This window comes from Urocampus carinirostris, chromosome 14 (assembly GCF_059441175.1).
Source record: "Urocampus carinirostris isolate Australia breed hairy pipefish chromosome 14, RoL_Ucar_1.0, whole genome shotgun sequence".
Lineage (NCBI taxonomy): Eukaryota > Metazoa > Chordata > Actinopteri > Syngnathiformes > Syngnathidae > Urocampus > Urocampus carinirostris.
This window is the reverse complement of record NC_142362.1, coordinates 2623768-2635000: the sequence shown is the minus strand read 5'-3', so window position 1 is coordinate 2635000 and position 11233 is coordinate 2623768. Positions and strand designations below refer to the sequence as shown.

Genomic DNA, 11233 nt, shown 5'->3' with positions numbered 1-11233 from the left:
ACGTATAAACTTGCAATGTAGCCAGCCTCCTAAAATATTTCTTATTTTCCTGGCTCGTGGAATCACAAAAGCTTACAAAAGAACCCTTAACCGAGACACTCCATATCCATTTTGTCTAAAAACGTTTTTTTTGTTTATTTGTTTATTTATTTATTTCTTACTCAAGAAAATTGACAGGCACCCTATACACGTCGTGATACTTTGCTGCTATCATGTGGACGTTTTGGAAAACTGCATCTTCTTTCTTGTTCTGTTCTTTTTTTTTGTTTTTTACTGTTTTTTTTTTGGGTCACAGGATATGCGAGGCCGCAAAGACCAACGGACTCTTGGAGCAGGAGTTGGCTCACGCCGTCAACGCGGCATCGCACGCCATTAACAAAACACATCCCAAGTTTCCTGAGGTACGACATTTTTTGGAGATAATAGAATTTCTTTGAAACTTTGAAAATGTAGTATTTCTGAAGTCCTTTTTATGTAGCGTATCCATAGTAGTATTTTTTAGTATTTCTGTAGTGCTTTTGTTGTTTTTTGATAAGTCGATTTTTGTTGTATACCTGTAGTGTTTTCTTATTATTTTTATTATTATTACTATAGTTTAATGATAAGAATATTTTTGTAGTATTACTGTAGTATTATTAGTTTTTAAGTATTTCTATAGTATTTCTGTAGTATTTTTTGTAGTACAGTGTTACTGTAGTTTTATTTTTATACTATTTTTGTAGTATTTCTAAGGTGATTTTTATGTAGTATATCCATAAAAGTATTTTTTAGTACTTCTGTAGTACTTTTGTTGTGTTTTGATAAGTGGATTTTTTGTTGTATACCTGTAGTATTTTCTTAGTATTTTTTTATTTTTGCCATAGTTTAATGATAATAATATTTTTGTAGTATTACTGTAGTATTATTAGTTTTTAAGTATTTCTATAGTATTTCTGTAGTATTTTTTGTAGTACAGTGTTACTGTAGTTTTATTTTTATACTATTTTTGTAGTATTTCTAAGGTGATTTTTATGTAGTATATCCATAAAAGTATTTTTTAGTACTTCTGTAGTACTTTTGTTGTGTTTTGATAAGTGGATTTTTTGTTGTATACCTGTAGTATTTTCTTAGTATTTTTTTATTTTTGCCATAGTTTAATGATAATAATATTTTTGTAGTATTACTGTAATATTATTAGTTTTTTTAGTATTTTTTTAGTATTTCTGTTGTATTTTGTAGCATTTCCATATATTACATATTTCATGTTGTATTTCTGTAGTATTTTTGTAGTACAGTATTCCTGTAGTTTTATTTTTGTACTATTTTTGTCGTATTTCTGAGGTAATTTTTATGTAGTATATCCATAAAAGTATTTTTTAGTACTTCTGTAGAACTTTTGTTGTGTTTCGATTAGTGGATTTTTTGTTGTATACCTGTAGTATTTTCTTAGTATTTTTTTCATTTTTGCCATAGTTTAATGATAATAGTATTTTTGTAGTATTACTGTAGTTTTATTAGTTTTTTAGTATTTTTGTAGTATTTCTGTTGTATTTTGTAGCATTTCCATGGATTACATATTTCATGTTGAATTTCTGTAGTATTTTTGTAGTACAGTGTTACTGTAGTTTTATTTTTGTACTATTTTTGTAGTATTTCTAAGGTGATTTTTATGTAGTATATCCATAAAAGTATTTTTTAGTACTTCTGTAGTACTTTTGTTGTGTTTCGATAAGTGGATTTTTTGTTGTATACCTGTAGTATTTTCTTAGTATTTTTTTATTTTTGCCATAGTTTAATGATAATAGTATTTTTGTAGTATTACTGTAGTATTATTAGTTTTTTAGTATTTTTGTAGTATTTCTGTTGTATTTTGTAGTATTTCCATATATTACATATTTCATGTTGTATTTCTGTAGTATTTTTGTAGTACAGTGTTCCTGTAGGTTTATTTTTGTACTATTTTTGTAGTATTTCTGAAGTAATTTTTATGCAGTATATCCATAGTAGTATTTTTTAGTATTTCTGTAGTACTTTTGTTGTGTTTCGATAAGTGGATTTTTTGTTGTATACCTGTAGTATTTTCCTAGTATTTTTTTTTTTATTATTACCATAGTTTAATGATGATAGTATTTTTGGAGTATTACTGTAGTATTGTGTTTTTCGTATTTTTGTACTATCTTTGTTGTATTTTGTTGTATTTTTATATAATACATATTTCTTGTTATATTTCTGTAGTATATTTGTAGTACAGTGTTACTGTAGTGGTATTTTTGTAGTATTTTTGTAGTATTTCTCAGGTAATTTTTATGTAGTACATCCAAAGTAGTATTTTTTAGTACTTCTGTAGTACTTTTGTTGTGTTTCGATAAGTGGATTTTTTGTTGTATACCTGTAGTATTTTCCTAGTATTTTTTTTTTTATTATTACCATAGTTTAATGATGATAGTATTTTTGGAGTATTACTGTAGTATTGTGTTTTTCGTATTTTTGTACTATCTTTGTTGTATTTTGTTGTATTTTTATATAATACATATTTCTCGTTATATTTCTGTAGTATATTTGTAGTACAGTGTTACTGTAGTGGTATTTTTGTAGTATTTTTGGAGTATTTCTCAGGTAATTTTTATGTAGTACATCCATAGTAGTATTTTTTTAGTATTTCTGTAGTACTTTTGTTGTGTTTCGATAAGTGGATTTTTGTTGTATACCTGTAGTATTTTCTTAGTATTTTTTTAATTTTTGCCATAGTTGAATGATAATAGTATTTTTGTAGTATTACTGTAGTTTTATTAGTTTTTTAGTATTTTTGTAGTATTTCTGTTGTATTTTGTAGCATTTCCATAGATTACATATTTCATGTTGAATTTCTGTAGTATTTTTGTAGTACAGTGTTACTGTAGGTTTATTTTTGTACTATTTTTGTAGTATTTCTGAAGTAATTTTTATGTAGTATATCCATAGTAGTATTTTTTAGTATTTCTGTAGTACTTTTGTTGTGTTTTGATAAGTCGATTTTTGTTGTATACCTGTAGTGTTTTCTTATTATTTTTATTATTATTACTATAGTTTAGTACAGTGTTCCTGTAGTTTTATTTTTGTACTATTTTTGTAATATTTCTAAGGTGATTTTTATGTAGCATATCCATAGTAGTATTTTTAGTAAATCTGTAGTACTTTTGTTGTGTTTCGATAAGTCGAGTTTTTGTTGTATACCTGTAGTATTTTCTTAGTATTTTTTTAATATTACCGTAGTTTAATGATAATGGTATTTTTGTAGTATTTCTGTAGTATTGATGTTTCTTACGTATTTTGTGCTATCTGTGTTGTATTTTGTAGTATTTCCATATAATACATATTTCTTGTTGTATTTCTGTAGTATATTTGTAGTATAGTGTTACTTTAGTTTTATTTTTGTAGAATTGTTGTGATATTTCCATAGGAAAAATTCAGTATCGCTATAGATGTAATTTGTAGTATTTCTGTTGTAAACTTCTCCTAGTTATATTTTTGTAGTAATATTTCTCTTGTAATTTTCTGTTTTATAGTATTTTGTATTGGTATTGTCAGTAGAAGTATAATTGATGTATTTCCAAAGCAGTATTTCAGAAGTATTTTTATAGAATTTTTACATTATTTCCAGAGTAGTATTTTTGTAATATTACAGTTGTTGTGTTTTCGTAGTAATTTCGGAGTAAATTATTCTGTAGTAGTATTTTGTAATATAATATTTCTGTAGCATTATTTTTGTAGTAATTTTATACTATTTTTTTTATTATTTTCATAAGGAAAGCAAAACAATATATGAGGTCCCTGTTTTTAAGCACGATATTTGATATTTAGTTTTGTAGTTTTTGTGTAGTATTTTTATTGTTTTTCGGTAGAAGTATTTTTAGTGGACACAAAAACTGTCAATGTTGGCACCTAATAGGTGAACCACTCTAGGGGGCCCCCTAGTGGTTGCAGGGCCCTAAGTAGCCGTTTAGCTCGCTTAATGTTTTTGAAAATTCTGCTATAAACTAGTTTTTTTGTCAATGATATTGTTTTTATCGACTAAAACGTGTTTTTGAACTAATATGCGTTCCAGAGTCTGTCCAGGAACACAGCAATCGAAGTGGCCAGCACCGTCAAGGCTTTGTACAACGAGACTGAATCACTCCTCGTGGGACGGGTATCTCTGGTATGTCCGCCCTAACCGAGATTTTATTGGCATTTTTGACCATATTTAGTGACTTTGCAAAAGTATTGCCCCCCCCAAAAATTTTGGACATTTTGCCATATTTCAGGCTTCAAACATGCCTCGGGGGCCACACGATAGAACAAACATTCTCTTATGGGACGGACTAGTAGATTAAGGAGAAAGAAAAAAAAAGAAAGAAAGAAATAAGACAAAGAGAGGGAGAGATAAGGAAAAAGAGAGAGGGAGATAGAAAGAGAGAGAGAGAAAGAGAAAGAAAGAAAGAGAGAAAGAGCAAAAGAGAGAAGGGGAAAGCAAGAGAGAGATAGAGAAAGAGAGAAAATAGAGAAAAAAGGACAAAAGGAAGAGAGAGCAAAAGGATGAAAAAAGACACAGAGGGAGAAAGAGAGAAAAAGAAAGAAATCAAAAGAGAAATAGAAAGAGAGAAGGAGAGAAAAGTGGAGAGTAATAGAGAAAAAGAAAGAAATCAAAAGAGAGATAGAAAGAGAGAAGGAGAGAAAAGTGGAGAGAAGGAGAGAAGGAGAAAGCAAAAAATAGAGAAAGAGACGAAAGTATATGGGACGAAAAGTGTCCCGTCCAGAACAAAGGATAAACCCAATCACCAAATGAGCAGGCACATGTGATTCCAATCAAAAACGGGTCGTGAGCTGGGACGGGAGGACAAACGTGGTCGGGGTCAAAAAAAAGGTTGTAGCCGGAGACAAACGGGGAGATCAGGAAGGGATAGGTGGAAAATGGGTGCAAAAAGCGGGACCGACGGGAGTCAGGGTCAAAATGCTTGCCTTGTAGAAACAGAGGTTCGCTGGCGGACTGACAACCGGAGAATGACAGGACTGGGCTTAAAAAAAGACAGGGAACCAATCAGATAGCCCGCAGTGGCTGGTGCCAAATGAGCAGGCACAGGTGATCCAAATCAAAAACGGGTCGTAAGCCGGGACGGGAGGGCAAAACGTGGTCGGGGTCAAAAAACAGGTCGTAGGGGGAGACAAACGGGGAGATCAGGAAACGACGGGTGGAAAACGGGTGCAAAAAGCGGGACCGACCGGAGTCAGAGTCAAAATGCTTGCCTTGTAGATACAGAGGTTCGGTGACGGACTGCCAACAGGCAAGTAAAGGAACTGAGCTTGGTTCCAGTTCACGACTGTGTCTCACAGAACATATTTTCAAGTTTTTTAGCTTTTAAATTTTGAAGCCTGAACTCTGTCAATATGTCAAAATTTAATTTAATATTTGCCCCCGGTAGCAACTGGACCCACCCGACGAAGAGCAGCTTTCCAGTGCCCTGCAGAATGTCGAACTGGAACTGGGAAAAGTGGGAGAGATATCGTGGCTCTACCACATCCTGCAACCAAACGATGAGGAGGTGAGCGCCGTGTACAAACTCCGTACAACCGAGTCATACCACGTGACGGGGATTGCTCCATGAAAGGCTATAGGTTGACTGTGCTTGTGTACCAGGACCAGTCTCTGGGTTACGGCAAGAGGAACAGTCGCAGCGCCGTCTTTCGCATAGTACCCAAGTTCAAGAAGGAGAAAGTTGCCAAAAAGACCAGCCCGCAGTCAGGTAAAACCCCACCCCGTTTCTTTCTGCAGACGGGAACAAAGAAAATCGGGACTGTAGCCATGTTCCCTCAGCGCACAAGAAAATCTAGCCAGCTCACAAAAATCAGGGCTCAAAATTGATAATTAAGAAGCCAATTAAGTCAAAGTGACAGTGCATGAAGGTCAAAATACACGGGTTCCCCTGACGCTGTTTTCTAAATGCGGTATTTTGAAGTAAAGGTCGAAGTAGAACGAAGTCGAGTAAAGTCAGTAGAGTTTTTCGAGAACCGGCTTCTTCGGCTCGGCTCACTAAAAAGAACCGGCTCTTTCGGGTCCTAAATGGCTCTTCAGGTTGTTTTTGCTTCTTGCTTCTCGGTCTGTTCGTAAGTAGGGAAGCATCTGTATTTTCAAAAAAACTTATGTTTAATTTTTGTTTTCTAAACAATGTGTCAAGAACCAGAACAGAAGCAGGACCCAATCGCGTGATGTTATCACACAAGTTTATTTTATGGGAAATGGGGAGTCACGCACATTCGGTAGCCGGTCCAGCGTGGAAAGACCGGAAGCCGGAAACCGATGAGACTGATTCCAATTGCCTGAGTTGATATTGGACAGATGTGCTCGATACCGGACAGTGACAGACAGGATAGATAACGAAGATCGGGATATCGAAAATTAACAGGAGAAACTAGACGGGAACGAAAATTGGAGAAAATAATAAACAGCACAAAAACAGACGGAAACTAAACTGGAACCCGAAATTAAAAAGGACAACAACAAACGGGAACAATACTGGACTGGAAACATCAACGGGAAAACAGGATCGAGTCAGAACCCATGTCTTGTGGGGCAGATGTCCGTTAGCTTTATATAAACAGCAAGTCAATTTCTCAACGAGCCGCAGGGGAGCGGGAGACAAACAGGAGCAAAAAACGGGTTGCGGCAGTAGCTCATGAGGTAGAGCGCTCGTCTTGGGATCAAGGGATCCCAGTTCGAATCCCGGCTCGTCCTTGTTACAAGTCGAAGTGTCCTTGGGTAAGACACTGAACCCCTAATACCCCCAATAAGCAGGTTAGCGCCTTACATGGCTGCAAGGCTGCTATTGGGAAATGTGGAGCACATTGTAAAGCGCTTTGGGAAGTCATTGACTTGAAAAGCAGATCACAAACGGGACTGGCGGAAAAGGTCTTGCCGTGTAAAAAGATTTGCAGACGGACCGACAAAAGGCTGAAGTTTAAATACTGACAGGGAACCAATCTGTCAACAAGCTAAAGCTGGCACCACACAGGCGGGGCCAATTGGGCACCATGGCAACCATGACACACATGGGCAGGGCCAATTGGGCGCTACGGCAACCATAACACAATGGTAAAAACTAGAAACAATACTTTCATTTTAAATGAAAAATGACGGCTGAAGCTTTCTTTTGAGATTTTCTATGCCTATATATCTACGGAACTCCATTTTCTGCAGGGTTCCTGTTAGGTTTAAGTCCCCAACATTTTTAATAAAACGCTCTGAAATAAAAGAAGACATGGAGAATCGGTCATTGAGAATTGGTTACTTTATTAATCATTATCATGAGAGCGGCGGAGACCAGGCTGTTACAAATCTCCTCCTCGCTCTGAACAAGTCCCCGAATCCTCCCTTCTAATATTAAGGTTCTTGGAGAAAAACAACTTGAGTTATGGCATGCACAGGTCAGGGTGCACCCACTGGAATGTGAAACAGACAGAAACAAAAAAACAACTCATGGCCTTGAAGAACAGCTTACGGCTGAAAACTATACAAAAAGGGCTGAGAACACTTATAACACATTAATGTCAACTGTAGGATAAATTTATGTATATCATTCCAACAGTTCCAAAAATGAGTTTTCCAATATGAGAAGACGCTTAGCATTGAATGAGTTAAATATCATCGGGATTTGTCACAGAAACAAGGGACGGATGTCCTTCGATGTCCTGCTTTTTTAGAAGAATCAGCTTAGCATTGAGTCCACCTCTCCACTTTTTCCTCTTTGCTGTTGAGACAAATGCTCGACTGATTTGCATGCATGTTGCTCTCGGACCCTACTGAAAAGTTTCGGTTTCCTACTTCTTTTTCCTGCAATTTTTAACATTTTTTTCCTTTCCTACCTTCCTTTTATTGTTATTTTCCTCAATGATATACCACATGGTTTGTGGTGTGTGCGATGAAAATGTTTCCTCATTCAGTGGCTTTAAAGCAGGCAGGATTTTGAGGAGTACAGTAATCCCTCGGTTTTCGCGGTCAATGGGGACCGAGACCACGCGCGAAAACTGAAAATCCGCAAATGCTTAAAAAAACGTATACAGGTATACAGTACACCATATAGAATACGGGTAGAGAGAGAGAGAGAGAGAGAGAGAGAAATTCATGTTATAACAAAAAAAAAAAAAGTAAAATATGTTGTATGTACACGGAATAGGACTGCGGCGAAACCACTACGAACCATTCAGTAGGATTAAATTAACCGCTCTCAACCACATGCAGCTATTTCACTTTATTTCGCTCGTTAACACTACCGGTTACATATTGAAAATAAAAACAGTGAAAATGTGATATTTGATGCAGAGGGAAACAAACCCGGGTCCCGGGTCGCAATGGTAAGTTGATGAGTGTTTGTGAAGCGTTTTGGGAAACAACGTTTCATTTTAATGAAAGTGAAAAAGCTACCTTCTGACAATAACAACATACTTTGGCTACCGGCATCGAACGGCTTTTACAACAAATACACGAAACCAGACACAATTAGCCATGTTTAGGTCGTACAAACAACCGCTCGCTTTTGGTATAATAAAGTCAAACTTGAGATGAAATGTGACAGAAGAGAATATACTTACGTCGCGTCGCCGAGTTCCTCCATGATAAACAGCGCCACATAAGAAAGGGGTGAGGTGGGAGGAGTTGAAGGAGGGGGGGTGAGCGAAGCGGCAATGACTAAGCATTGTGTCAGGGCCTCCCCCTCCCCTTCACAACAAGAGTGTCCACACCGTGTCGTCAGTTGACATAAGCTCGCGCTCAATGGCGTCAAGTCGATAAATGCTTTTATTGAGAAGGTAAGGTATATTTTTTAGACCCGCGAAGCTCTGAACCCGCAAAAGTGGAACCGCGAACTAGCCAGGTTCCACTGTATTTGATTCATCTACCTTATTGTAGCCAACAGCATGTTTTTGGGGTGGGTCTCATTTATTTGTAGTTTTGTAGCACTCTTGCGTACACAAGCTCCTTATTTTTTTAAGAAAAACACACAATGAAAAGTTTTAAATGACTCATAAATCATTAGTTTATACCTAGTCAAATACTTGAAAGTGTCAGAGCCAGAACAGGAAACAGAACCCACTCGCGTAACGTTACTCAGAGTTTTTTTTTTCGGAAAAAAGACACACTCGATCCGCAGATCTTTGGTCGTGGGGAGTAGGTTCCTCAGACTTCCGTGGCGAGCGATGACGCTGTCGGGAACAGAAAAAGTCGAAATCAAATAGATCGTGGCGGGAGGAAAAACGAGCAAAAACACGGGAAAAACTGAGATTCGGAGACGGACCGACAAAAGGGGACTGTCAGGACAGCGTTTGAATACTGCTCCAGCTGGCGCCCACGGGAGGGGCCAATTGGGCGCCATGGCAACCGTAACAGAAGCTGGCAACTCACAGCAGGGCCCAATTGGGCGCCATGGCAACCGTGACAGAAAGTCTTTACAGACATTATTATAGATTCTGTCACAAGCCAGAGACGGAGACAGGACCCAATCGCGTTCGTTTTTACTCAGTTTTATTGAGAAAAGAGAGCAGTGCTTGTTTCCACGATCCGATGATCGGCGGACACAGGGTAGCTGATGGCAGGAACACGGAAGTGGCACTTCCGTGTCGAGCGAGGACAGTCGTGGGCGGCGGGAAAGCTGATCGATAGCCAGGACGGGGGAGCAAGGGCGGTAACGAGTCCAGAAAAAAGGTCGGTAACAAGTATCAGGCGGGAAACAGGGCAAAACAGGTCGATGGCCGGGACGGAAGAGCAGGGCAGAAACGGGTCCAGAAATAGGTCGGCAACAGGTATCAGGCAGGAGAAAACAGGGCAGGAGATTGTCAGAAGGTACGGAGCTTTCCTAGCAAAAGCGTAGGTTCGCTGGACGGTCTGACAGCTTCCTCTTGGGGTTTAAAAGGAGTCAGGGAACCGATCAGCGCTCAGGGCTGTTGGCGCCAACGGGGCAGCCGCAGGTGCCCCGAATCAGTAATCATGACAGATTCAGGTATGGTTAATACCTAGAACGTAAGTATTACCCGTTGAGGTTAATACTTAGAAAGGAAAAGCGCTTTTACCTGCATCACCGTGTGACAAACATGCAATCTAGACAGTCTGACCAACACGGCACACACATTGTGATTCTAATCATGGTGGAGAAGGCGTTTTATGATACTTCTAAATCAAATTATAATACTTATTTTGACTAAATGCACCTGTTACGCCGTTTATATGCTTGTCGTTACTCTCCAACTCTGGTTAGCAGCATAAGAAGTTAACTCGATTGTTCTACCTGATTTTGATAAAGATTCAGGCAAGCTTTCATTTTCGTTCAGTGATTGTAATCATGATGGACGAGGCGTTTTATGATACTTCTAAAGAAAATCATAATACAGTGGAACCTCGGTTCTCGACCATCATCGGTTCCAGAACCCTGTTCGAAAACCGATTTGTTCGATCACCGAAATCGTTTTTCCCATTAAAAATATTGTAAATCGTTTTAATCCGTTCCAACACCCTGAATGTTTACCTTGAATGTTTAACGTAAACATAAAGCTAACCCAAGCTAATCGTACGTTCGCGTTAGCGTCATCTTCCGCACGAAAGATTACGATAACATGAACGTGTAAAAATAAAAAAATCTGGTCGTCTACAAGTCATTTAGCACCCGGGTCTCCGCAACAAGTGGTGAGCGGTTCATTGGAAAGGGGGCTGCGTCCCAACACCCTCAATGTTGGGCTCCGTTCCAACACCCTGAATGTTTAACGTAAACATAAAGCTAACCCAGGCTAATCGTACGTTCGCGTTATCGTAATCTTCCGTACGAAAACATGAAGGTACGCACTCACGCATTACCTGCGTTCGAACTCCAACTTTTTGACCGAACAGCGAAGCAAGAATTTTCTCGAAATTTTTGGTCGGACTCCGATTTGTTCCAACTGAGTGGCGTTCGAAAACCGAGGTTCCACGGTACTTCTTTTGACTAAATGCACCTGTTACGCCGTTTACATGCATGTCGTTACTCTCCAACTCTGGTTAGCAACATAAGAAATTAACTCAATTGTTCTACCTGATTTTAATAAAGATTCAAGCAAGCTTTCATTTTCGTTCAGTGATTGTAATCATGATGGACAAGGAGTTTTATGATACTTCTAAATCAATTTATGATACTTATTTTGACTAAATTTACCTGTTACGCGGTTACATGCATGTCGTTACTCTCCAACTCTGGTTAGCAATATAAGTTAACTCAATTGT

At 37.7% G+C, this 11233-nt stretch overlaps 1 protein-coding gene across 2 annotated transcripts in view; it reads left to right on the top strand.

Moving 5' to 3' along the window:
• Nucleotides 1-11233, top strand: part of dgkh (diacylglycerol kinase, eta) — an 82807-nt gene that overhangs the window by 64265 nt on the left and 7309 nt on the right. For both annotated transcript variants that reach the window (XM_088352484.1, XM_088352483.1), the window contains 4 exons: nucleotides 296-401; nucleotides 4064-4156; nucleotides 5418-5537; nucleotides 5633-5738. In XM_088352484.1, coding sequence (XP_088208610.1) covers nucleotides 296-401; nucleotides 4064-4156; nucleotides 5418-5537; nucleotides 5633-5738 — 425 coding nt within the window. The remainder of the gene's footprint in view (nucleotides 1-295; nucleotides 402-4063; nucleotides 4157-5417; nucleotides 5538-5632; nucleotides 5739-11233) is intronic.